This window comes from Callorhinus ursinus, unplaced genomic scaffold, assembly GCF_003265705.2.
Source record: "Callorhinus ursinus isolate GAN/ISIS: 27379988/994484 unplaced genomic scaffold, GSC_fseal_2.0 scaffold11, whole genome shotgun sequence".
Lineage (NCBI taxonomy): Eukaryota > Metazoa > Chordata > Mammalia > Carnivora > Otariidae > Callorhinus > Callorhinus ursinus.
This window is the reverse complement of record NW_027397073.1, coordinates 36,126,427-36,153,957: the sequence shown is the minus strand read 5'-3', so window position 1 is coordinate 36,153,957 and position 27,531 is coordinate 36,126,427. Positions and strand designations below refer to the sequence as shown.

At 48.7% G+C, this 27,531-nt stretch overlaps 1 protein-coding gene across 5 annotated transcripts in view; it reads left to right on the top strand.

Moving 5' to 3' along the window:
* Positions 1 to 5,822: 5,822 nt before the first annotated feature.
* The window catches only part of FHOD3 (formin homology 2 domain containing 3), a 449,329-nt gene continuing 427,620 nt past the window's right edge, over positions 5,823 to 27,531 (top strand). For all 5 annotated transcript variants that reach the window (XM_025886682.2, XM_025886681.2, XM_073898306.1 and 2 more), the window contains exon 1: positions 5,823 to 6,123. In XM_025886682.2, coding sequence (XP_025742467.1) covers positions 5,959 to 6,123 — 165 coding nt within the window. In that variant the 5' untranslated portion in view covers positions 5,823 to 5,958. The remainder of the gene's footprint in view (positions 6,124 to 27,531) is intronic.

The window sequence follows — 27,531 nt, the reverse complement described above, 5'->3', positions numbered from 1 at the left end:
GAAACCCCAAAAATGTGTGGTATTGGTTTTGGGAACGGGGCCGGGGCAGTGGCTGGAAAGGTGAGGAGGAAACTGCTATTTGAATAGGCATGCAGATGAGGCATGGGTAGCTCCTCAGATACCACGTCTCTGATCCAGAGACCTGTGACCTAAAAGGACAAGTTTTCTGTCCCTTAAACACTTAATCGACAACAGTGAGACAGGGACAGAATAGCCACTCTCATTCAAAAAGAAACACACACAGCTGTCACTGACCCATGGCAATTCTGAACTCCAGACAGGGGCATGCTGCCAGTTCCTCTTGCTCTAGGGAGTAGGGCCCAGTTCTGCTCCCTGAGATAGTTCCCAAATTCGCTGTACTCCAAGGTTCTTAGCTCCACCTTCTGGTAGATCCTTACTTTCCCAAACAAAACAAAAACCCAACAAACAAAACACAATAGCCCCATGTTTAGAGCTGAATAGCTTTCTTAGCCTGTTTCTTACCCACTGCAGGTTGAAATTCCACAGAGCTTTCTTTTTGTTTTGAATAATTTATTGCCCTTTTAGTCCAGATTTGCTGTGATTTCATCAACACGGCTATCTTAAACACTTTGTGGATTTTCTATGAATCTTATTAGGGTTTACTCTGTGTTCCAAATGCTATATCCATAATTCTTTCTCATTTGGGTCTATCAGGCTGCTATGGAATAACACCCTGAGGATTCTTAGAAGCCCCCTTGCTTAAATGAGAGTATCTACTAGGCATTGCCTTAAATCTCTCTGAGATCTTAACCAAGGGTCTTACAGCCACATTTTAAAATTGATCTTTACCAAAGTCAGTTACTAGGTGGGTACCCTGGGGGTGAGAGATTATTTTATTTTACAACCCAGCAAGTCTTAGGCCCTCTCTATTTCCTCTAAATTCTGCTTGCAAACAGGATATCTTATAATATACAGTTAGAAGCACCTAACAGACACTTTTGACATGATGTCTAGAGCTCTCCTTAGCTAAGACTCCTAGTTCATTAGATACATTTTTTATCTCCCAAATTACTGTAGGCAGTTGGGTAAATGTTCTGCCAATTGTTTTACTGCTACATAACACTGCTAACCATATTCCCAGTCTTCAGTAGTAGTTTTCTTACCACTTTTCTGAGGCTAGACCTGGCTTCTTCACGTGGTAGTCTCAGGTCAACATTCCAAGAGGGTGAGAGCAGAAGCGGTAAATTGGTGCCTCATTTTAGAAGTCACACAAGCCACTTACAACATATTATATTTGTCAAAGCAAGTCACAAAGCCATCCCCATTCAAGGAGTGGGGGAAATAGTCCCACCTTTTATGGAAGAAGTGGAAAAGTCAGATTGCAAAATGGTAGGAATAAAAGGAGGAGGAAGAATTTACTGTGGCCATTCTCGCCAGCAAAACGATGACACTGAGACAAGGGTGAGGCTAGAGAATGAAGATACTTTCAGACATAAAAGTGTTCAAAAACTTATCCTTTCAGGAAACCACTAGGGTATGTATTGACAAAAATGAGAATATAAGTCAAGAAAGAATAAGACAAGTGAGAGAAGCCAAGGAACTCTCCAGGAAGATAAGGCTGAGAGAGCCACATTCCAAATGAGAGCAAGAGCATCAAGGACACCCAGAGGAATATCTCTGAAAAGGATATCTTAAGAGAAAACACAGCACTGAGAAATTATTTGGCCGTATGGAAAGAGGCATTTGCAGGGCTGTTACAGGATATGAGAAGACCTAACCAGCTGTTCAAGAAAAAAAATAAGCAAGTGAAAAAAAATTGAAGCAAATATTAGCTTCAGAAAGACAAAAAGTTGTACAAGAAAGGTCATGTAAACATGTGCACTACTTGGCACAAAAGTAAACAATATTAACATAATCTTACATTTTAAAAAAATCACTGAATAGGAATTTAATTAAAATTGTGATAAAACTATATTGGGAAGATGAAGAAAGGGAAATAGTCTGCAATGAAGCAAAAATCCTCATTTAGCACAAAAGAAAGCCAATGTATTATCTAAAATTCATAGTTCAAAGTATATCAGTGTATTTACATTGTTTAGAAATGGGTGCCTCTAAAAAAAAAAAAAGAAATGGTTGTCTCTGAGAAGTGGGGTGGGATGGGAATGGGGGTTGTAAAATAGGAGCGGATTTTTTCTGTTATAACTTATTACTCTTGACCTTTTAAATTAAAAGAAAGCATTATATTACTATAAAAGAATGATTTCAAAAAATAAGTTGAGAAAAAACACGGACTATTAAGAGAAAAATATTATTGCTAAAAGCAGTCTCAAGGGAATGGTTGGGGCAAAAATCCTTAAAAGAATTAAGGGTAACTTATAAAATTAAAAATTTTAAAGGTTTTACTTTAGTGCCAGTTGCTATTTGAAGTTTTAAGACTAAAACTGAGTAAGGTGAATTCCAATCCTGGAAATCTTATAGTTTAGTAGCGCATAGGTAAAATACAGGTAAGCATGTATGAAAAGTGCTAGAATCAGGACATGTAGAAAGTAGTCTAAGACCACAGAGGAAGGAGAGACAATCTTCTTTTGGGGTGGAGCTGGAGATGCCTTTCTACAAGAGTTGACCTTAGAAATGAGTGGTGAAGGATAAGTGGGTTCAGCTGGCCAACTCGATAGGGTAGAGTGTTCTAGGTCGAGAAGCTCATCATGCAAAATCCCAGCATGTTTGGGAAAAGGTAATAAATTCAGTGTGCCTTGAAACAGGGTACCAAGCAGGGAATAACCAGAGATGAGCCCGGTGTGGTAGACTGGGGAAGATTTTAGAAGTCTTTGTGAGTCATGGTAAGGGGGTTGGCATGTAAGGATTTTACTCTAAGGTATGACACCTTAAATGCACATCTTAGGATGATCACTGGTTCTGGGGAAGCCAGTAGAAGATCAAATTCGGGATTCCCACCTGAGGAAGGGAGACCCGCTAGAAGACTAGCAAACGCAATGAGAGCTGGACAGGAGGAAAGAGTTGAGAAATATGGACAGGTCACAGTGACCAGTTGCAAGATAGAGGAGTCAAAGATGACTCTGAGGTTCACTCATTCATCAGACATCCATTGTGTCTTTTCTGTGCTAGGCTCTCTGCCAGGCCCTGGCAGGGGTGGGGGGAGTCATACAGTTGAATACAGTATAGTCATTGCCTTAGAGGAGCTTTTTGTTTAGTGGGAACATAGGAATAAATTAACATTAACTGTAACTGTGATGCCCTATTCTCAAGAGAGGAACAGAGTCCAGAGGGACTCAGGAAGAAGCTGCCAAGGAGGAAGAAGGAGAAGAGCCCAGAGTTGGTAGAACTATGGAAGCTGGGAGAAGAGAGTTTGGGAAAGGAGTGGTCCATGGTGACAGATGCTACCAAGAAAGTGGGCAGCCGGGCTGAGATGTCCCCTGGATGAGGCAGTTAGGAGGGCAATGATGATTTCAGAACAGCAGGAGGTGCCCATCAGGTGTCACAGGACGTGGAACAAAGAGCTGGTGAGGATGCCGAGGAAGGAATATAGTTCTCTCTTTCAGAGGCTGGTCAGGAAGTGAAGGAGAGTTAAGCCAGTGAGAGGCAGGCTTCGTAAAGGTATAGTTTTTAAGAAGGAAACCACTTGGGTGTTTTGTTTTGTTTTGTTTTGTTTTTCCTTATCAGGACCAGCTACCTAATTTGTAGAGCCCAGTGCACAGTGAAAAGTTGGGGCCTCTTGCTAAATTATTAAGACTTGTAAGACAGCAACAGCAGAGCACAAAGCCAGTGTGGGGCTCTTCTAAGTACAAGGCTCTGTGTGACTGCACTGGTCACACGCCAGGAACTCAACCCCGATTCTCAGGGGAAGGAGCCCAGGGAGGAAGGAAGAAGAGGGCTGCTTCAGTAACAGAGCCTGGCCCCAGAGCAATTGGGAAGGGAGGGACTCAGGGTCCGGATGGAGGTAGAGCCTTGAGCGGGAGAAAAACAAGGCTTTGATCATCTCCTGAGATGCAGGAGAGGGAGGATGTGGATGGAAGATGGAGAGGGGGGGTGCTGGGAGGGGAGGACTTCGGCCTGGAGACATGAGTTTCCGTACTGAATAATCTATAGGCAGAAGGGGTAAATGGGTCACCGAGAGTGGCCCCGCGGTCAGCAGGCATGGGCAGATGAGGCAGGGGCAGAAGCCAGCCCAGGACTGACAGATAGGTGAGGTCCAGGGAGTGGGTGGCAGGAAGGCCCGAGAGGGTGTGCTGGGATTCATGTTGGGACAGTGATGAGCAATGGGGTGACCAGAAAGACTGGTGGGCTCCCTCAGCGAGGAGGGAGTTGGGGATGACAGTGCGAGGGTAGGAAGCCCCTGGCAAGGGAGTAGAATTTGGGGGTTTAGTATTCTGGCCATGAGTTGATGGTGAAAAGTTGGTGTAGGGCCTGCCCAGAGAACTCATTCAAAGAGCAAGTAAGGAGCGAAAGTAAGGAGAGCTAGGAGTTCTTCCGGAATGAGCAGAAGTATCATGGATCATTGTCATTTTAAGACCAGGCGTTAAGTGCTGCATGTGTGACAGGGAGAGTCTATGGATAGAGGGAAGGCTAAAGGTGCTGGTGAATGGGGCGCCTGGCTGGCGCGTTCCACGGAGCATGCGACCCCTGATCTCGGGGTTGTAAATTCCAGCCCCATATTGGGTGTACAGATTACTTAAAAAAACAAAACAAAAACAAAACAGGTGCCAATGAAGGGGCTAAGTATGGGACAAGGGTTTCTTTCCTCTTGAAACCAGAAGGAAGGGAGAAAGACATCACAGAGTCGCCTTGTAAACAGACTCGATGTCAAGAGCGATTGCTTATTAGCCCGGGTACTTATATGAGGTATGAGGAACCCCCAACTTGGCCACCGCCTGGGAAAGGAGAGAACTGTCGAATTCTTATTAGAAACGGAGGGGGTCGCCCGCGAGCAGCGAGGAGAGCGGTGGGAGGCGGACAGGAGTCCCGGTGCTCCGGCGTGCAGGCTGCAACGCTTCCCTTCCACGTCCCTCGGTCGCGAGCGGGTCTCCAAGTCTCCGCCGCCCCTCCGCAATTCGGTGACCTCGTCCGCAGTGGTCCGCGGCGCCACAAGGTCCAGTTAGGGCTTTCGGGGGACCGAATTGGCCAAGAGGAGGCAGTGATACAGAGGGTCAACTAGCACCCACCAGGTGGCCCCGGTGTCACGCCCGGCACTGGGGTCCTGGGGCAGAGCCTCGCAGTGCTCCAGTCGTCTCTCCTAGCGCCCCCTGGGATTGTCTGCTAGGAGCTGCGTGGGTTCTCCGGCTCACCCTCCTTTTCCTAAGGTTCCTTCTCCCCAAGGGAAACCTCCCGGTCACCCCTGCCTGGGCTCCCGGTGGCTGCCACCACCCCGCTTGCCGCCGGGGGCCGGCTCCCTCTCCTGCAGGCGCCCAGCTGGGGTTTTTCAAATCCAGGCAGCAGGAGCCCGCCGCCGCCGCCTTCATCTGGAAGGGGTTAAGCGCTCTCCCCGAGGGGGTAAGATAGGATGGCTATTCCCTCCAGTTCCCGGAGCTCGGAAGGGTACAGCTCCTTACGCCGAGGGGCGCACGTGTAGCGGGCAGGGCAGCCCAAGCGGCGCGGGTGCTGCCGGAGTCAGCCCGCCGGGGATGCCCGCCCCGCCGCCGCTGGCAGCAGGCTTGGCGCAGGGCTGCGGAGGCCTCGCGAGCCGTTCTCCCTTTCCCTTTCCCCGCGGCAGGTCCCGCTGGTCGGGGCATTGCGGCCGAGCGCTAGGGGCCGGAGGAGGGGAGGAGCCGGAGAAGGAGGGGACAGAGGGGCCCGTCGGCCCCGCCCCCGCCCCGCCCCCCGCGGCCGGAGCCCGGGCTGCAGCCGGGCGCGCCGGAGCCTGGGAGCCCGCGAGCCAGCGAGCGGCGGCCGCGGCCTCCCCTGCTCGCGGTGTGACCCCGGCGTCCCGGCCCGCGACCCCGCGGATCCCGGCGCCCGCGCTCCCAGGGGCAGGGATGCATCATGGCCACGCTGGCTTGCCGGGTGCAGTTCTTGGACGACACGGACCCTTTCAACAGCACCAACTTCCCCGAGCCCAGCCGGCCGCCGCTGTTCACGTTTCGCGAGGACCTCGCTCTCGGCACCCAGCTGGCCGGGGTCCACCGGCTGCTGCGGGCGCCGCACAAGGTACGGCCGACCGGTCCGGGCTGGGTTCCCTGGACGCAGCCCCTACTGCGGGGCGCGTGGGGGGTGAGGGCGCCGCGGGCAGGCTGGGGTAGGCGCGGCCCCCCGGGACAGGCGCCCAAGGGCAGGCCTCCCCCCTCCCCGTTAGGCAGAGGGGCCCCGGGCATCCGCCGGCTGGCGCGGGATCTCCCCGGCGTGAGAGGACAGCCCCGCGCTCCGGCCCAGAGCGGGCGGGGACGAGCAGGTGCCGCGCCTGCCGCAGGCGGGATGGAGAAGGTTCCCCGGCGCCGTGCCGTTAGCTCGGCTGGGTGGGCGGGGTGGAGCTCGGATGCCGGGGGTCGGCCCTGGTACCTGGGCCGACGCTGAGCGGGGCGCGGAAAGAACCCGGGCCCCGGGGACTCAGGTCTAAACCTTTGAGGCCTCTGGGGCCGCTGCGGGCGGCCGCGCGACCCTCGCGACAAAGCACGCTTCCCCGGGGACACCTCCTCCTCCTTCCCCGCGGGGCATCGCCGGGGACGCCGACAGCGCACTGAGATAGCGCTCCGAGTAGTCCCTTTTTCTCGGGAGAAGCAGGTGGCCTTGGGAACCTTGGAGGAGCAGTCGCTGTGGGAGGAGGGGCGGGGGCGCGGAGGGGCGGCGCTCGCACAAAGCCTGAGCCTCGCAGCCCGAAATGAGTGTCCCCTGGGAAGAATGGCTTCTCAGTCCACCCGACAGAGGCTTTTTTTCTTCTTTTCTTATTCTTCTTTTTTAACCCTTTGCAGGAGGACAGGCATCTTGCAAAGTGTGTGTTTGTTGCAAAGAGCTGGGCATTGAAAGCTAACCATTTAGTTACCCAGGAGAGCCCTTCCTCCTACTTAAACAGATTGCACCTTGAATAATTACTTCCCAGCACATTTTTTGCTTAGGGTTCATATCAAAGCTTGGAGATGATTTATTCTTTGAAGAGCAACATTGATAAATATTTGGAAGAGATAACCCCTGATACCAAAAAGAACAAAATTGATTTTTCAAAATTCTTTAGGTTTCTGTATGATGTTCACCTGCCTTGGAAGAGAGGGAGGTTGTATGTGGAAACTGGTGAACTTTGGCAGTGCTGTTTTTCTCCCTCTATTCATAGTGTATCCATGCTTTCCCTCCCTACTTAATTAGTAACCTGTTTTCAGGAATGAGGAATGGGGCAGTTCTATCTTATTCTCTCCACGTTGGTGCAGAATGGATAAGAGCCACTGTTTGGGGCAATCTCTCTGGTCATAAAAGCAGGTTGGATTGGGAGATGGAGGGACAGAATGATGTATTGTGAATTCAGTTTATCAGAATCACTTTTGTAAATTATTTGGGTATTCTTAATCAGTAGATTGAGTTAAAAGTTTCGAAGGGCTTTTTTGGCATCATGATATTCCATTCATTATGATCTCTGATTACAGTGATCTTTTGTTGAAACCACAGAAGGCTCATAATTGTGGCCCTATGACCTTGAAGTGGTTTTCTTGGATTTCAAACCCTATATACATAGGTTGACCTTTCAAGCTGGAAGCTGAAGTACATTTTTATGTTTCCCTGGAATAGCCCTGTAGTCTTGATCCAGTGTCCCTGGGCTGTTCTGGCAGGAGGAAATCCTGATGCTCCAGCGTTGGCTTCCTGCATCACCACCCCCTCCCGCCTCCAGAAGCCGCAGCACTGAAATTGCACTGGCTCACAGAACTTTCTGAGGTGTCCTCTGGTTCTTTGTAGAATACGCAGAATCAGAAGGTATCCCATAGAACCCCTTGACTCCCTGTCTTGGCAGCCAGTCAGCCTTAGTCTCAGCATCTTTTGCCCAAAGACCCCTGCAGTATATTCAGATGTTTGGCATTGTTTTTCACATCTAGAGCTGAGTGATTGGCTGATTCTGTTAGCCAGGGTTCTGTAAAACAGAACTTAGGGCATTTATGTGCCTAGGTGCACATTCATGTTTTAAAATGCCTGTTAGTTTCCAGCAGGGAATCTTAAAATCGGATGATTCCCCCTGTGATGGAAAGAGCGAACGAGTTTTGATCACTTGGCATATCACACCACCAGGGATGTGAGTGCACAGTCTCCCTGAGTACTGCATACCTCTGTGAAGTGGATGCTTTTAGGATTCCTATTTTGCAGGTGAGGAAACTGAGGCCAAGAGCACTGAAGGCACCTAGTTTCTCTGCTAGGAGTAGAGAGCTGAGATTCAAGCCAGGCTGTGTGTCTTGAGCTCCCAGGGCCCCTCTGCTCCCTGGACCAGCTGTGTGGCTGTGGGCAGAAGCAGCACCTCCTGGGGGGTTCCGTCCCATTAACTTGGGGAGCTTACCAAATCGCCCTTGTGTGCCAGGTACTTTTTGGCTTGGGGCAGGTGAATGTTACAAGCATGAGTGAGAGCCTTGAGGCAGAATTCCTGGTCTGGTAGAGTTCACCTGAGAGGTGGGAACAGATAGTTACCAACCCTGCTGTGAATTAGGGGATAGTGAGGGAGGGGGCAGGCTGTCACTCCAGGCCCCTGCCTTGAGTAAGTCTCCCCATACCACAGGGAACGCTTCTCCCAGGTTGAGCCTGGCCTTGGCAAGATGGGGAGTTTCTTGGGGGAGGGCGACCTGTGTGATGGAGAGGACGGAGAAGCGTGACCGTGGAACATGCAGACACCCTCGGTGTACCCAGCCGTCCAGCACATGCAACTCCCTGCGGGAGTAAACTTTTGTTGCTTGAAACAGATCACACAGACAGAAAGGTGTGCAGGACGTAAATGAGCAGCTGGGGGCATGGTCACCATGTGAACACACCTGTGTAACCGGCATCTACAAGGCCCTGCGGAGGGTTCTCATTTGTACAGCCCCCCTACTAGGATTTTCCTGTGTTGGGAACCTGTGAATTGGATAATCTCTCAGGCCCTTCCCAGCCCAGACTGGAGTCTGTGCATCTTTTCTTTTCTTTCTTTTAAAGATTTTATTTATTTTTTGGGGAGAGTGAGTGAAAGAGAGAGCACAAGAGGCAAGAGGCGGGGAGTAGCAGAGGGAGGGAGAGGGAGAAGCAGGCTCCCTGCTGAGCAGGAGTCCCATGTGGGGCTCCAACCCAGGACCCTGGGGTCATGACCTGAACCGAAGGCAGACGCTTAACCAACAGGCACCCCGTGTGCATCTTTTCTTAATGACATATTAATTTAGATCATGTCTGCTGACTCCTTTAGAAGTTAGTTGTTCATTTAACTAGTATCATCTTGGACAAAAACGATATATTATGCTTATTATGTTTTATCTTTGTTTTTTTTTCTCTCAAGCTGCTGGTAGTTCTAGTGAAGATAATTAAATTAATGATGAGTTTGATAACAAAAAGGTCAAAACAGACGCTGTATTCTCACTGGGGAGATATTCATTTTGGTGGTTATGTGTTCTATCTGGCCTGTGTATGTAAGGCCTTTTGTTCTCAAATGTTGCATAAATAGGTGTTTGTTTCTGGTTTAGTGTTTTAAAGAATTATAATGATAGGACTTCTAATTTAGAAAAATCTATACAGTAGAATTAGTAAATCATAAGGCTTTCAAAATTTACATGTGTTTAGATTGATTGATACAAAAGGCTAAGGATTTTTGTTTCCTTTTGATAGACAAAAGTGGAATTGGAGAATATTTTTACAAAAAAGTGATAACTAGCCTACCTGTTAAAATGGCAATGAAGACAGTAATTTAGTTCAGGAGATATTTTGGTGCTTTTGTGGACTAGACAGAGTGGAGTGATAATAGTGACCGTGTTCTAAGTACTTGCTTAGTGCTCCTTGAGACAAGGAGCATGCTAGACGTGCATCATCTCACCAAGTCCATGAATCAGGTACTGGTGGACTCTTGTGTCATAGCAGAAGAGACCCAGAGCAGACGAAATTCCCCTGGTCACATGAGTGGGGAGTTCCAGAGGTGGCATTTGACACCAGGTCTGAGCTCTTAATGACTCCACTTTTATGTCTTGGATGTCTTCCTTCCAGGCAGCCCGTCCATTTGCCAGAGTTCTTTCCCAACATGCTTTGGTGATTCCTGTGCACAAATACAGTCGAAGCGGCGTGGATTAGAGGTCATTTAGGTCAGGCTCTCAGTAGGTGGGGCTCTGACTGTCTCCCCTGTTGCAGATAAATTCCTTGAGGGAAAAGACCTGGCTGTTCAGTTCTCCCATGTTTTTCTTGCAGCTGACTAGTGCTAAGAAGGAGTGTGCCCTAAGTTGATTGATCGGTGTTAGTTATAGAACACAAATCCACTGGTATTATTGCTGTAATGAATTTCTACCTTAATCCTCTTAAGGGACACATCTGTTTGCTACATTAAGATTTTTAAAAGATGAGATCACGGGTAAAGTTGGCAAGTGTGTTGTGTCACAGAGCATCTTAGGACAAAACTGTTTAAGAATGTTGTATGAACTGCTAAGAGCATCTCTGTGCAAGCCAGGTTGAATCTGACTCTACCATAATTAGCTCAGTTGGTTAGAGCCGGGCTATTGACATCAGGATCATGGGATTGAACTCGTTATGGGTCAGTTGGCTTTGCTTCATGCATGGCCACAGCCAGCATCGGTAACCCAGCCAGACGTCCCGCAGGTGCTGTCCGTGGCTCCCTGCAAGGGTCTGGGTTGGAAGGGACTGGCAGAAGTCTTTGGGTGGGAAAGGAGACATATAATGGGAGCGCGCCGGGCACCACATGGTAGGCCTCCATGCATAACTTCATTAATCCTCATAACAGCTGTAGCAGGTGGACAATAGTATCCCCAGGTAACAGATGGGGAAACTGAGGCATGGGGAGGCTAAGCAGGTTATCTAAGGCCACACTGCTTTTAAGTGAAGGACCTGAGATTTAAGGTCAAGTATTTTTTTTTTTTTTTTTTTTTTTTTTACTCCAAAGCCTGTAGCCAACTGTGTCCCATTATTAGAAAGCCAGCAGAGCACATGCTCTCCGTGCAGGGGGAAGCGCAGGTGGGGGAGGGGGGCCGACTGCACTGCCTTCACACGCGGCTGCCTGTCACAGGGCTGTGACTTAAATGGTTGTGCTCTGTGAGTCCTTCCAGCCTGGAAGCTCTGGGAGTCTGTGCCTTTTGTCCTCGGAGCCCAACCTGGGTCCCTCTGGAAAACAACAGGACTGCCTCCGCCCTCCCCCCTCCGGACTCTGAAATGTTAGTTCTTAATGGTGGCAGATTTAAAACTGATTAACATGCTGAGGCCGACGCTGAGCACCCCTCCCCCAGCCTTCTTTCTCCTCCAGGGTTTATTTCTCTGTGCAGAGGAAACTTTGAACACTTCGAGAACTTTTTCTGCCCTCTGCCAGTCACTGCTCCTGGCACCCTCCACGCCTCATCTCTGGGTGATGCTCCTGGTGCCTGTGGCCGGCTCAGGAATGTCCCCGGTGTAACCTGGCTTTCTAGGCAGGGACATTTTCAGAATCTTGGGTTTGTCAACATCGGCCCCTTTACAGAGACAAGCAGACTGCTTTTTGTTTTTGTTTTTGCCTTTTTGGCAATTTTATTGGGAAGTGTTTCTGGATCTTGTCCTGAACGAAGTAAGAAAGAGTGGGGAAAATTAAGTTACAATGAATGTTAAACCTCACCACAGGGGTGCAATCAGCAAAATCCAGATTGTGGGCAATTATAGTTTCTCCAAAAATTAAACTGCAAAGAAAAAAAAAAGATAGAAGGGAACCTTAGATTAAAAGAGATTTAAGAGATATATCAACAACTAATTGCAGTGTATTGGCTCTAATTGGATGCTAATTTGAACCAATACACAGTAAATAAATATTTGAAGTCATTGGGAAAACTTGAATAATGACTATTTGATATTAAAATTTATTAAATTTAAATTAATAAAAATAAATTTATTTGATATTAAAAATTATTCAAGTGTGATAACAATATTATGGTTATATTTAAAGGCACATTTGTATTTTTCAGAGATACATACTGAAATATTTACAGATGAAATTATAGAATATCTGGAATTTGCTTCAAAATAATCCTGGGTGAGGGGAAAGTAGGTGCGTGAGTTTACAGGGGAACAAGATAGACCATGAGTTAAAGCTGGATTATGGGTGTATGAGGGGTCATTATACTATTTTCTGCACTTTTGCATATGTTGAACTTTTTTTTTGTTGAACTTTTTAAATAAAAGAGCTAAAACGTTAGGCTAGGAGTTCCAGTGTTCCCTCTGGGATCCGAGTCCTTTCATTAAGTGTCACTGGTGTCCTGAGCGTGTTTGCTATGGCCGAGATGGCCAGTCATCAGCAAATTTGTTGTTGTGCTTCCACTGATCTTTTTCTTCCCATCCTGATGGTTGTGTTCTCCTTAGGATCTTTGAAAAACAAGTGTAGGACATCAGTCTTTTTATGTTCGGGATATCTTTCTAGGCTCGGTCAGTTCTTATGATGAAGCAAGACACTGACTCTCGGTTTGGTAAAGGAAGGGTTAAGGTAGAGATATTATACGTGTAGCTTCAGTAAATGCCCCTAAATTTTTATCACTAAGTCGAGATGTTGCCAAGGCTATAATTAATGATACCAGTATAAAGGCACTCAGTTTCCCAGTGGCTCTTGGAGCCTGTGACTTGGTCTCATGCCACACCCAGGGTCTTACTCAATTCCCTCTACCTCCACCTTGACAGCATCCCAGAATGCAATGCGTGGCAGTGATGCTGTCCTGTATATGAAAATGTCATTTGATTGTATATGTTGGCATTCTCACAGGCAGCTTTTGATTTCTACAGACAGATTAAACCATTGTGGATTAGCTATTGTGGAGGGGGGAGATAGAGCATTAAAAAAATAGATTACCATGCCTGAGCAAAATTATATACCCAGAAGTTGATCTATTTTGAGAGCCACATAGTAACAAATGGCATTACATTGTATCTATTTACAACTTGGGAACATACTTCCTCTTTACCACTTAGATTTGTAACCAGAAATTAAAATTTTGTGCTCTAGGAGGGAATGTTTAGAACTTAATATCAGGAAAAAAATGCCTCAAAATTGTTAACACATTGGAAAAAGGGAAAATGTTAAGCAATCTGCAATTCAGTATAGTACAATGCTCCTAGATTTGGCAAAAGGAACACAGAAAAATGGATTTGTTGATTACTCACCAAGTATTTTTAACATTTTTGGAAAGAAGAAAACCCAGAAGAAGACTTTATTGTTATTGATAGGCTACTCTGGTTCTTCGTGCACTGGTATTATGGCAGCGAATGAAATGCCAGGGTCTTCACCACAGTGCACAGGACACGCCGAAGATTATTTTGAAGTTCTCAGAATAGAAGATGTAACGGACGCAACTTCTGGCCGATCTTGTGATTGGATCCCAAGAGCGGCTTGGGGCTCATAGCAGATGAGTTGAAGGGCAGATGCTCCTGAGTGGCCAGACTCCGACATGTTTAGAGCAGGTGCAAGATGGAGCAGTGGGTCCTTGGAGGAGAGAACCAGGAGGAAGGTCCTTCTGGCTAAGTGGGAGTCACACACAGTACTGCAGCCATTCACTTTGCCTGTTCCTACTGGCCAGAGTTTTGACTAAAGGAGTTTATACCACTTACATTTTATACCACTTTAGTGCTGGTTTAATTTTCTCTGTGATTTCAGCTCATCTTCCCCAGTCCTCCCCTCATGATAATTATTAATCCAGAGTCAAAGGTAAGTCCCTCACAGCTCATGAACACATGTGTGTGATGGTGTTGGGGTTGAGACAACTGGCTTAAACAGTGCTTCCTTCCCCTCTCCTGTTATAATTTAATTAAATGAAATTTAATATTGTTAAGTGTGCTACACCCCAAAAACCTAGCTTTCAATCCTTGTGAACAGTTATGAGGGGACTTCTGTCTGGTTCTCTGATTTCACTAGGCAGGCTGTGTGCAGCTCGAGGCACACGGGTGCTGGACTCCCTGGGAAAGTGGCCGACTGAAGACAGAGGTTGATGATATCCCAGTCACAGAGAATGTGGGGGGCTTGGAGCCCAGTCTTCAGTGGTGCTGCCCTGACCCACATGTGTCCACAGCCTCAGAGGGGGGTTGCTGGGCTGTCTGCTCCATTGCCTAGCAGTGTGTTCTTGTGCTAACAGCCCACTGTCTTACTGACTGTGTTTATAGTAAGTCTTGATGTCTGCTGGGGTGGACGTTCTCTCCTTGCCTTGCAACATAGGCATTAATAGGAAAAAATGGTGAAAGAGGGTCCCTTTGATGGATTTTAATGTGAAGGAATACTTACAAAAAGGGCCTGTGTGACCCATTATAGAGGAAAGAGAGGGGGCGCCTGGGTGGCTCAGTCGGTTAAGCGTCTGTCTTCGGCTCAGGTCATGATCTCAGGGTCCTGGGAAGGAGCCCCGCCTTGGGCTCCCTGCTTGTTGGCGAGTCTGCTTGTCCCTCCCCCTGCTCATGCTCTCTCTCTCTCAAATAAATACATCTTTAGAAAAAAGAAGAAAGAGTGAGAAAACGTCACTCTTCAGCCCCGTCTTCAGGGTCAACTCCAAAGCCCTTGAGTGGCTGGCCCATTGCTCCATGAAGGCTGGGTGGGTTGGTTGGCTGGTCTTATGGTCAGTTTGGTTTACTGATGTAGACCTAGAGCCTAGAACAGTGCCTGGCACAAAGTACATGCCTAGTAAATGGTTGTTGAATGGGCATATTGTGATAACATTCATAGCTGGAGGGAAGGAAGAGTGGTCTCATTCAAACTCTTTCCATGCAGAAGTTCCTTCTGTAAAACCTCGGGCCCACATGATCTAGTATGAGCGTGAGTAGTTGCCCCACCCTTAAGGGGGAGCCTTTTCCATTTTTGAGCTCTGTTTGTTAGAATTTATTCTTTACTTGTTCCTGACTTTCACTTGCAGAAGTGGGTTTTCATATCTTCCCAGATGGGGATGGAGATGGGTCTGGACAATTTATCGATTGACTGTGCCTAAGAGGGTGGAAATAGGATGGATAAGCTAGAAGGGCCATGACTGCAGGGTTTGGTAAGTGGAGTGAGCTGTGACCTGTAGATAGTGCCCAGAAGGGTTTGCGGGAAGTATCAAACCCGTCGCTTTTCCCTGTCGTGGCAGAAGTGAAAAGCTCCTCTCTTCTCATGTCAACGCAGAGTAATATGGTCTGTTTTTCTTACCTAAGTCAGTATTCTCTATATTGGTCTGTGTATGCTTGGTACCCTAAACCGCCTTCAGACTTGCGTTTCCACCTGGCTGTGAACTTAAACTGTGTGTGTGGAATCCCGAGTGACGTTGCCAGGGTGAGGTTACCATCAGCAAAGCTGGATTCAAGGAGAGAAAGGCCAAGAGGCAAGGAGTCTACCCATGTGAAACGCCCAGAGCATCCATTCCCATCAGAGAACGAGCACGTGGATAAATCTGGAAACTGCAGAAAAACCACTCTTCTCACCACCCAAAGGAAACCAAATGACTCTTACCACTTTGTGTCTTACCAGGATTTTAGTATCTATGCATTTTATATAATATTTATATAATTTATGAATTTATATTTATATAATTTATATATATTTATATATACATTTATATAATATTATGAATACTTTCCCAAGCCATTAAATGCTCTCGGAGCATATCATCTTTAATGATGGCATGGTGATCCGTTCTGTGCACGTACTGTGGTCCATGGAAGCATTGTTTCCCTGCTCTGTGAGGGAAAGGGCTCTGTCTCTTCCAGGTTTATCTGTCCCATGCTTGGTGCTTAATAAGTACTCATTAAACAAATGCAGGAATGAATGAACCATTGGATGTTTAGGTAGTTGGCAATATAAAAATACAGATAAGGCTGCAATATATATGCTTGCAGAAAGAAAATCCTTGTGCTTATGTCTGATTACTTCCTTAAGATGACTTCCTAGGGGTTCAATTGCTGAGAAGAAGGGGAAAGAATTTATCTTGGATGGCAGCAGTTTCCCCCATTTTAAGAAGATGCTTGGAAAGGTGGTCCCTGAATGATCCCTCCGATGGGAGGGCTGGGAAAGAACTAGGCTAAGTTGTGAAGCCCAGCTCCAAGGTGACCTTGTCCCGACATGGCAGCTAGTGTCACGACGGAGAGGAACATTTGAATTCTGGAAGTGCCACCTGGTGGGACTCAGGGAAGACTGTTAAAACCCTTGGTAAATTATGTGTATGTATCCCATTGCCTCTCCCTATTTTGAGGGACAAAATCATGACTATACTTTAAAAGTCAAAGCTAAACAGAACGGTTACATTGTGTGCATACAAGTAACAGTATTGTGTTAGTAAGACAAAGATACATCTCATTAGCTGCTAATGCTTTGAGAAAACTGAGGCACTTTATATGCTGCAGGTGGCGTAGTCAATGACCCTACCTCTTTCTAGAGACTTGGCAACACATACAAATCATAAAAATGATTATTTTTGACCCAGTGACCCCACTTACAAGAATTATTTGAAGAGATAAATAAAAAATATAAAAATGCTAAGGTATAAAGATATTCAAGGATTATTTTAATAATGAAGAGCTAAAAAAACCTCAATGTCCCATGACAAGGGAGATGTTAAATATATTATGTTTTATTATGGATAGAATATTGGGTAGCTATTCATTTGATCCAGCAATTGCACTACTGGGTATTTACCCCAAAGATACAAATGTAGGGACCCGAAGGGGTACGTGCACCCCAATGTTTATAGCAGCAATGTCCACAATAGCCAAAGTGTGGAAAGAGCCAAGATGTCCATCGACAGATGAATGGATAAAGAAGATGTGGTATATATACACAATGGAGTATTATGCAGCCATCAAAAGGAATGAGATCTTGCCATTTGCAACGACGTGGATGGAACTGGAGGGTGTTATGCTTAGTGAAATAAGTCAATCAGAGAAAGACATGTATCATATGACCTCACTGATATGAGGAATTCTTAATCTCAGGAACAAACTGAGGGTTGCTGGAGTGGTGGGGGGGTGGGAGGGATGGGGTGGCTGGGGGATAGACATTGGGGAGGGTATGTGCTACGGTGAGCGCTGTGAATTGTGTAAGACTGTTGAATCACAGATCTGTACTTCTGAAACAAATAACGCAACATATTTTAAGAAAAAAGGAAAAGAAGAAGATAGCAGGAGAGGAAGAATGAAGGGGAGTAAGTCAGAGGGGGAGATGAACCAGGAGAGATGATGGACTCTGAAAAACAAACTGAGGTTTCTAGAGGGGAGGAGGGTAGGGGGATGGGTTAGCCTGGTGATGGGTATTGAAGAGGGCACATTCTGCATGGAGCACTGGGTGTTATGAACAAACAATGAATCATGGAACACTACACCAAAACAAATGATGTAATATACGGTGATTAACATAACAATAAAAAATTAAAAAAAAAGAATATTGGGTAGCTATTAAAATAACTCATATCCTAGGGCAGGCTGTTATAACAAAATACCATAGACTGGGGGGCTTAAACAGCAGACATTTATTTTCTCAACAGTTCTGGAGGCTGGAAGTCCAAGATCAAGGTGCCAGCAGATTTGGTTCTTGGTAAGGTCCTCCTTTCTGGCTTGCAGATAGATGGCCACCTTCTTGCTGTGTTCTCACATGGCAGAGAAAGTTCTGGTGTCTCCCTCTCTCCCCTTCCTTCCTTCCTTCCTTCCTTCCTTCCTTCCTTCCATCCCTCCTTCCTTCCTTCTTTCCATCCTTCCTTCTTTTGTGGTTTTATACCTTTAACTTCCTCTTCTTATAAGGGTACTAATCCCATCATGGGTCCCCACCCTCATCTAAACCCAATTACCTCCTAAAGGCTCTACCTCCTAATACTATCACATTGGGAGTTAGGGCTTCAAAATATGCGTTTTGGGGAGACATATTCAGTCCATAACAACCCACATGAATCATCAAATTGTATATATGGAAATGTAGCTAAGAAATGTCAAGAATGGAACGAGTAACTTCCTTCTCCCAGACCTGCTCACATCCCTCTTCTGCATCTCATTCATTACAAATGCCATGAGAACTGTGAGGCAAACTCGATTCCTCTGCTCTCACCCAGTCCCCTCCTCTCCATTCCTGAGTCTTCTTGGCTCTCATTTGGACTCCGGGCTCTGGAAAACAGCTCTCTGATCCGTCCCCCCACCCCGACCCCCATTTCCCTGCCTCCTCTTTCTTCACTCTGGTGGCTCCCCACAATTAACCTGGTGAAGTCCCAGCTCTTCACAGGGTCACTCAGGGTTCTCTGTGACCTGGCCTCTGGTCTGCTGCTCCCACATGGTCCCTGACTGTCCTTCCTTCCCTGCCCCTCCCAAACCCTGTGCTAAAATGCCTGCAGTTCTCCTCATAGGCTGCCCTGGGTGGTTGTTCAGGTTCTTGCCTCTACCTGGACCGCCTCTTCAGCCCTCCAGCCTGAGCTGAGACCGCATCAAAGGGTCACCTCTGTGGGCTTTCCCAGCCCACCCCCAGACCCACACGGGATGTGCTCCATGCGCCCCCTCACCCATGACACTGTGTTCCCATCTTCCCACCAGGGGTAACCCTTCTGGAGCAGGAAGGATGTTTTAACTTACCTTTTGGTTCAGAGTTCCTTGCATAGTGCCTGACACATAGTAAGCCCTAATAAATAATTTTTGAATATTTGAAAGAATGTTAAGTGGAAAAATACAGTATATATTTATATCATGATGATTGCAACAATAGAGTAGACTTAACTTTCAAGATCCTTCCTCAGATCCTTGGTCTGCGAACATGATTTGCATGTTACAATGTCCCCCATAAATGGCAGGTGAGTGAAGTGGAACCAATTCTTCCATGTATCAAAACCTTGTTTTCTGGTCTTTTACGCATTGGGTCTGTGCTAGGATCTCAGATAGGAAGCCTGGGGCCGGCAAAAGAAGGCCCACTGTCCTGTCTGTGGCACCTCCTATTGGGCTTGAAGGGTGTGCACAAGCCTGGGGCTCTGCTGCATTTGGGTAATGAGGTCTCCTCCATGGGGCCATATTTGAGGCCTGTAGTGCAAGATGGAGAAGCAGCGTCGCCTCATGGCCCAGATGTCCCAGTTTGCCTGGTTCCTGGCCTCCCTCTCAGCCTTGTTTACTGTTCCTGCCCATGGTGAGCCGTGCGGAGGGCAAGTTGTGAGCTTGTGTGAGGGGCAGGGTCGCTGAAGCTGGGGAGGCCACTGCCGTTGTGATTAGTGGGAAGTCCCCAGAGGAAGGTGGGTCTGGGAGACTGGAGTGGTGTCGGCAGAGTCCAACTGCCCTTCTTTCCACATAGGAAGCTTCAGCCCTTTGCCAACCTTGGGGGTTTTGGATAGGTTTTATTTCAGGTGATGACACTCAACTCACAAGGATATATTACCCCTTGGCCATATCAGATCATAGTTTCAGGCTGCAGGAGCGCTCAGGCTGGCTCCTGATCACAGCTTCCAGAAACCACCAACCCCCTGGCTTCTGCAGGACCTGGCGCTATCCGAGTGGCTAGTGTTTGAGTGGCCAGTGCTTGGATGTGGGAGAGGTTATCCAGTCCTTCTGGGGGTCTTCCATTCAAGGTCCGTAGCACCGTGTATTTGGGGGCAGGAAAGAAGAGCTTTGGCCTCCCTGTCCGGAACAATAGTCAAGGATATGAGTGGTTTTTCGTTCCCAGAACTGGGTGCATTTTTGTGGATAGTGACTCATCACTGAATTTGCCAGCAATAGAACCACGGCATGTCTGTGCAGTTTATAAGGCACTGGGACATAGGTTTGCCTGGCTGATCCTCACACAACCCCGAGATGGGATATTTGGGTTCCATCTCCAAGATGGGAAAACTAAAATCAGGTTGGCTTCATGACCGATGCTCAGGAACAGCCCCTCAGAGGGTGGCAGGGCTAGAACCTTGGCCCACGTCTTCTGTCCTCCAGGCCCCGAACACTCTGTCCAGGGAGGACTCTCAGCCTCAGTCTGTCAGAGATGAGCATGGGGAACATAGGTGGACACCCAGGGAAATTTGTGGAGTGAACACGATCAGGAGGGGGTTTCAGCTGAGTTCATAGACATTATATGTAACCAGTTGGTGATTATTTCTCTGAGACCTGAGGCGCAGAGCTTGGTTAAGTGGGAAGCTTTCTTTCTGTCAAGGCTGTGGATCTCCAGCCATGAAAGTCATCTCCTTTACGGTTAGGATTGGTTGGGGAAATCAGTCATAGACATAACAAAGAGTGAAGTAACAATTGACAAGGCAGCATATGACTCATGTCTATGTGTGACATAGGCGGCCAGGGTTATGGAGATGTCGGAAGTGGGAAAAATCTACGTGGGCTCACATTCCAGACAGCCTCTTGGCGAGAGTGGGAAGGGTTGAGTAGGTGAATGGAAAGGTGAGACGTGGATGGGACCTGGGGTGGGGGTCAGGTCTGGCTGGCTCCGGGCAAGTGAGAACAGTCCCCGATATGGGGAGGGGGGCCCAAAGGGGTGGGCCGAGGGGCTGGCCTGGCACACTGGGCTGTCGTCAGTGACACAAAACCGTTTCAGAAGTTACTTCCATTCCATGTAATGAAAACATAAGGGAAAAGGAAGGACAGAGGAGAGAAAAATGGAAATATAGGAAGGGAATGATTACAAAGAAAAGGGGAGAGGAAGAAACTGGAGAGAGAAGAAAGACGAGGGATGGACAGGCAGTGCCTGAAAAGGGGCTGATGAAAAATGTGTGGGAGGAGGAGGGTGGTTGGGGACAAGCCACAGGACGGGCCTGGCCTGGGCCCGGAGGGCACAGTCTCCTGCTGCCCACGCCCCTGGTCACTGCTCTTCCCGGTGAGTGCAGGTGTTAGCTAACAAGGCTTAAGATGTGACCCTCTCCAGGGCCTCCCCCTCCTTCCTCTCTTTCACACACATTTACGGGGTGTCTGCTCAGGGTCAGCCTCTGTGAGGGCCAGCACAGTAACCAAAATAAAGGAAACCAGGGGTCAGCAAAATCGCGGTGGGTGACAGCTCTAGCCAAGCCTGCGCACTCCATGGTCCCTCTCCTAAGATCTTGGCCCAATAGCATCTTCCCTTACAGGGCTGTGCGGACAAAAAAGAAAAAGATCCTACCATTGCGTTAGCAGCTCTAGCCCCAGCTGCCCCCCACACCTGTGACCACAGAGACCGTGCAGCCCCGGCCCCACCTTGTACCTTCTGCCTAGGCTTCCCTCTGGGATCGTTCCTTTAGCATGTGGATGGGCTGAAGCTTCTGTCATCCGGAAAACCCTCCTCCCTGGCCCCCAGATCCAGAGTCTACCTTCCCCGCTGAGCATCTCAGGCCTTGTCCGAGCTCTGCTGTCCCATTCTCGCTCCCGCCCCATCACCGCAGTGAAACTGCCCTTGCTAAGGTGCTCCGTCTGTAATGCAGGGGACGGTTTTCTGTCTTTATCTTGTTTAACCTCTTAGCAGTGCTTGCCGGGTCTGGTCATCCCCTCGGAGGAATTCTGCTGTTCTGAGTTCGATAGTGACAGACTCCCCTGCCTTTCCTTCCTTCTCAGTCCCCAGTGTCCTCCTGCCCTGAGTGTTGGCCTTCCCTAGGGCTTTGTCTCAAGACCATGCCTTCTCCTCACAGATGACCTCGTTTTCTGGGTGGCCCCCAGGGCTTTCTGATAACCCCCTCGTTCTTTTGTCTAGGCCAGTACTCTCTTTGGTCCTGAGGCCAACGACCCAACTGCCCCTGGACAGCTCCCCTTGGATGTCCCACAGATGCTGAACGGGCACGGTGTCGAGACCGGATCTTATTATCTTCCCACAGACCCTCGCTGCCTCTGTGAGGAACAGACCATATCGGGCCCGCTGCCCAAACCAACATGCTCTCCCTGGCTCTGACCACCGTCTCTCAGCCCTCCCATTCTGGTGATTCTCTTGGCTCTCGGCACTTCTTGCCCCATTCCATAGATAGTCCCTGGCATATAGAAAGTGCCCAGGAGATGATGAAATGAAGGAAAAAACAAGCAAGATAATGTGTGAAGAAGTGTCTGTCACACGGCAGTTGCTCAAAAAGTGTGCCTTTATTGGTCATCCATGGCTGCGAACAAGTCCCTCTGAAGCATAGTTGCTTAAAGGATTCACATTATCTCTCACAGTGTCCTTGGACCAGGAATTTGGGAGAATCTTGCCAGGTGGTTTTGGCTCAGGGTCTGTCATGAGGGTGCAGCCAGATTATTATGGCTTCTTCGGTTGCAAGGCTGTCCTGGGCTGGGCAGATGCAAGAGCTGGGTGCTCCTTGGGCTTCTCTCATTATCTCTCTGGTCTTGTTATCTCTTGGGTCTCTTCATGGGTTTCTAGTATGGCGGCTTCCGGGGGGCTAGACTTCTTCCATGGCAGCTCAGGGCTCCAGATGGAGACCAGGAGGGTGCTGTCTCCCCTCTTCTTTCCCTCTCACTGGTCCTCTACGTGTTTGAACAAGTCATCAAGGCTGACCACCGTTCAAGACACCATTGTCACATGGTGAAAAGTGTCAAAGATTTGTGAACTTCTTAAAAAGACATTTTATACATAGTCAGATTCACTTGGATTTTTGGTGGGCAAAGCTAGGAGTTTGGACACATGCAGAGGTTATCGTAACTACTACAGGATACGGGAGAGCTCCTCACCCCTAATCCCTGGTAACCACAAGTCTGTTCTCTCTCCCTATAGTTTTGTGTTTTCCAAAGGCCATATAAAGAATCATTTAGTATGTAGCCGTCAGAGACTGGCTTCGTTCACTCCTCATAATGCCCTTGAGACCCATCTAAGTTGTGTGCATCAACAGTTCTTGCCTTTCTAATGCTGAGTGGTATTCCATTGTACGGATGTACCAGTTTGGTCATTCATTCACTCCTTGAAGGGCTTTTGTGTTATTTCCAGTGTTTGGTGATTACAGATAAGGCCGCTATAAACATTTGATCTGGAGGCTAATGTCTTAGCCAGTATGTCCTACCGCCTTTTCTGCTGTAAATGTTCGTGTAGAGATTATGTGTGAACATACATTTTCAGTTTTCTAGGATAAATACCTAGAAGTGGGATTGCTTTTTTTGGCAGAGAATGACCTGGCACTCTCCTGGGCAGACCTGTCAGGGGGCTTGTACTTATTAGGCAAATTACCCTTGTCAGAAGAATTTGTTATTCGAGTCTTGAACTTCAGAGTAGAAGAACCTGTCCACACACTGCCCAGAGAAAGGACCATTTGTTTAAAAATCACTGTTTGTAGGTATCTGACAATTCTTTATTCTTGAGCCTTCAGAGGCCCTGCTGGGGATTAACCTGAGGTGAAGCCCTGGGGTCCCCCTGCAGCCTCATCACCCTGAGCTGTGACGTCACCCGGCACTCACTCTGTACCCTCATTCCATGACCTTACAAAGGGACAGCACCTGTGACAGCGCTGTGTGGGGACCATTTTCAAACCCCCTGGGGCACAGATCATCAGAAATTCTATCAGTTGGCAAAATACCATAAATCACTGAAGAAGCAGGCAGCACTGGAGGATCTCAGAGTATGAAAAATGCACTTTGATCATCATAGAGATGCAGTGAGCAGTGGTGGGTAGGTGGCCAGATGGCAGAGGGAGAGAATCCTCAGGCAGACTCCCCACTGAGTGTGGAGCCCAGTGCCGGGCTCGGCCTCACAACCCTGAGATCATGACCCAAGCTGAAACCAGCAGTTGGACGCTTAACAGATTGAGACACCCAGGCACCCCAAGATCTGGTTTTAATGAGTTTTACCTCCTCTTTACTAAGGGAGAGCTCAGCATCCAGAAAGTTCCCAAGGCCTCAAGGTGGCCCTCAGTGGAAGACCCCCATTCGTCAGGGTTTCTTGCACATTCCATTTGTCCTTGACTAAATCAAGCTCCCAGCCTGGAGACCTGCCTGGAATGCACAAGCAGGACCTACCTTTAGGCCCTCTTTCTATTCTGTGGGGTTATTAGGAATACTTAGTTTCCTTAGGATATCATAGTACATCAATCAGGTAAAGGCCCTAAATAGGGGGAGTTCAGTGTGATTCTCCAAGTATCTGTAAAAAATGAGGATGTCAATGCTTCTCTAGGTATACACAAGGAAGTGAAAGGTGAAATCAGGCCCGATGCTCACAGAAGCCTTTCACTCACCCTACATCCACGTGAGTTTTTGCCCTTTGTCAGGTTCTCTGCAGTGCACTTGGAAATCGAAGAAGAATAAAGCGTGGGCCTTGTTGCCAAGCATTTTTATAAGGCCACAATGGTGACAGTCTGGCCTGATATCCTCACCATTGGTATCACCTTATTTCTATGAAAAATGCATTCCGAGTTCCAGACACCAAGTCATGGTGAACTTTTGAATGCCACCCCTGGGTAAGCTGGGGGCTCTGCTTATGTAGGGAATTATGATTGGCCTATATTCAGTTTCATTAGCCCCTTTAGTTTCTGTCAAGATGTGTAGGACAATGTCCCTTGGTCGCCTCCCTGAGAAGTCTCTCTCTCTCTCTCTCTCTCTCTCTCTCTCTCTCTCGGTTTCCTGGTCTCTGCCCATGTCCTTGGCCACTCAAGAGCTCTGTATTTCCAGATTCGGCCTCCTATGACTGAAGTCTTCGGCCCCTGATACGTCCACCTGACCCTGAGCCTCCTGGTTCTTTCATTCATCCAGTGTACAGAAGCTTCCACCAGTCTCCCCTTTCAGATGAAAGTGGGGGGCTCCTCTGAGGGGACGTGGGGTTAAGCCTCTGGTGCATCCTGAGATTTTGAATTTCGCTTCTAACATTTGTGTTTGTGGACAGAGCTTGGGTTAAGGCCTGGCCTGGTGTCAGCAAGGAGGGAGGACTTCAGTGCAAGGCCAGAACCTGTCTGTGCTGACATGTGAGCCTCATTAGCCCCCGCTCTGTGCCCGGCCTGCCCAGAGGCCGCTCTGATCTGCGACGTCCCAGCGAACACCAGCAGCGCTCAGCCCGGCAAACGGCCCACCACTTCTGTCGTCACCCCGACCTTGGGAAACATGGTTTTGGCTTCCTGATTCGGTGTGTGTCCCCCGTCTCGTCCTCGGTGAGCTCTCTCCCTGGGCTGTGGGTGAAGCGGCCACGGGAAAGACAAGGGCTAATCCCAGGCTGAGGAGCGGGAAGGGAGGGGCCTCACCGGCTAAGAGCTCTTTGTGTCTCAGGGCTCTGGTGTCCGTAAGCCTCTTTTCTCCCCCCGGCACTCTTGGAGAACCATTGCTTTCATTTTACAAAAGTTGCTTGGCCCGCCTGGTCCCTGAAGCAGAACATGTGAGCGCCGTTAAATTGGTGTATGCAGTTCTGCAAAGTCTAAACAGGTTAAATTCCGTTATTCTGGGCAGTATTTGTCTGGTGACGAGTGCTGGCCAAAGCAGGAGGAATCTGTGAGGGGACACCGAGAGGTTTTGCCCGCTGCCCTCCCAGGACCAGGCTCTGCATGGGAGAGAGCGGGCGTGCCCTCCCAGGACCAGGCTCTGCATGGGAGAGAGCGGGCGCTCCTCAAGAGGGCTCGGCCACACTTCAGCTCCTCGCCAGCAGACGCGGAGTTGTTCTCATTCTTCTGCATGGGTCACTGGGGCTGAAAACCCATCCGATGGGGAGAGGGTCAGCTCTTTGGGTTTATGGAGCTGTCTGCGTATCCCACAGTGCATTTTGGTCGTACCGATCAGTCATCGTTGATTGAAGGGCCTTGGCTGTCATTAGTGTTTCCCATCAGTTTATATAAGGCTCAGAATAATCGGTGGATTGGGGACTGACCTGATAAGGCAAACTGCATAAACCACCCCCCCACCCCGCCCCGACACGCCGTCATCTGCAGCACGGCTCCTTGTAGGGTGTTTTTAGGTGAGGCTCCTGTGAATCCTTCTGGACCAATAACTGGCAGCGTGTTGAGAAGCAGTATGATGTCCTCACAGCAGGTTGCTCATGACTGTGGGTCATTAGCTGTGGTAGTCACGTTTTTATTGAGTGCCTGCGATGTGCCAGGCTCTGTTTTAAGCACTGCAGAAACAACAGTGAACAAAACAGGCAGACATCCTGACCTTGGAGCGTATATTCTAGCGGCAAAGTTGCAGAGAGAGTGGTAAGAAGTAAGACAAAACAGCAAGGGACATCGTGTGCTAGGTGATCTGTGCCGGGCTCTCTTGGCCTCGGTGTCTTCATCTGCAAAATGAGAAAGCTTGACCGGACCCCAGTGGTCCTTGCTTGTAGCTCTTTTCTAGATCCCCTCATCAGTTTTTGGCATTGTTCACGGGGAGGGCCGGCAGTCCTTTTTACCTGTAGGTGTGCGGCGTGAGAGCACAGAATTGCTTCCAACTGTGTGGTTCTGCATCGTCGTTCTTTCTGGTGCCAGTCGGCGTGCGTCTCCAGGTGTCCAGTGGGAAGTGCTGTGACTCCATAATCTATGTAGCATTGGCCCGAGCCCATCCCCGCCACTGCGGGTTTCGCTGAGCTCAGTGCTCCCATGTGTGGCCTGTGGGAGGGCAGGCAGGTATGCTTAGCAATGGGTGCTCCCCTCTGTGGGTGTGCGCAAGGCAGGGATGGAGGGACCTGGGCCTTCTCAGGCCACCGCTCAGTCTCCATAGCTTCTGGATAATGGGGCTGTGGACTAATCTCTCTGTTTTTTTCTCTCCTGGCTGGGGGCTCCCTGAGAATGGAGCTGCGGCTAACCTTCATTAATACCATCACACTTTCGGAATCTATCGAACTGTTGCTTTTTCCCCCAGCTTAAGTCAAACAGTGAACACCAGTCACTGGGCCGGGTGCAGGGGATGTGAGGGTGAGGAACTAGCAAACACCCCTTTGGGGGCCTGACGGCCCAGTGCCCAGTAGCAGAGCTCAGGGCCGTCCACCCTTCCTGCAAGGTGCCTGACAACCAAGTGGTGAATGTACAGGGAGGGCAGCTTCCCACCCACAGAGGAGGCGAGTGGGCTTTCTGTTTCCTGTGTCTGTGAGCCACGAGGAAGCGTGCAGAGCTACAGGTGATGCCGTGGGTTCTTGGATGCTCTCTAGGGTGGGAGTGCCTGAGAGACAGCAAAGCCTTGCTGTCCCTGTGACCATGCACAGCGACAGGCCTCCTGCCTCTAGGACACTGTATCTTGGTGGTGTCTGAATGTGAAGGGCACCTGGGTGGCTCAGCGGGTTAAACGTCTGACTCTTGATTTCAGCTCAGATCATGATCTCAGGGTCGTGAGATCGAGCCCTGCATCGGGCTCTGCGCTAGGCATAGAGCCTGCTTGGGATTCTTTCTTTTTCCCTCTCCCTCTGCGCCCTCCCCACCAAATAACAACAAAAAAGCAGAAGATTGTGAATTTGCCAACTTTCTGGATGTGAGTTTGTGTGGTTGGTAAATGCGACCCAGCATAAGCATGGCTCCTCTCCCCTCTTTCTTGCTGAGGAACGGGGTACTAGGCCATTGAGGTGGGGGGTTCTTCTAAGAGGGTGGCAGACACGGAGGCGGAGGGAAGATTGTGAGCTGATGTGGGGGTCCTGAGGACAGGTGAGGAGGGAGGGTGGGCTGCATGGCTCCACCCTTGAAG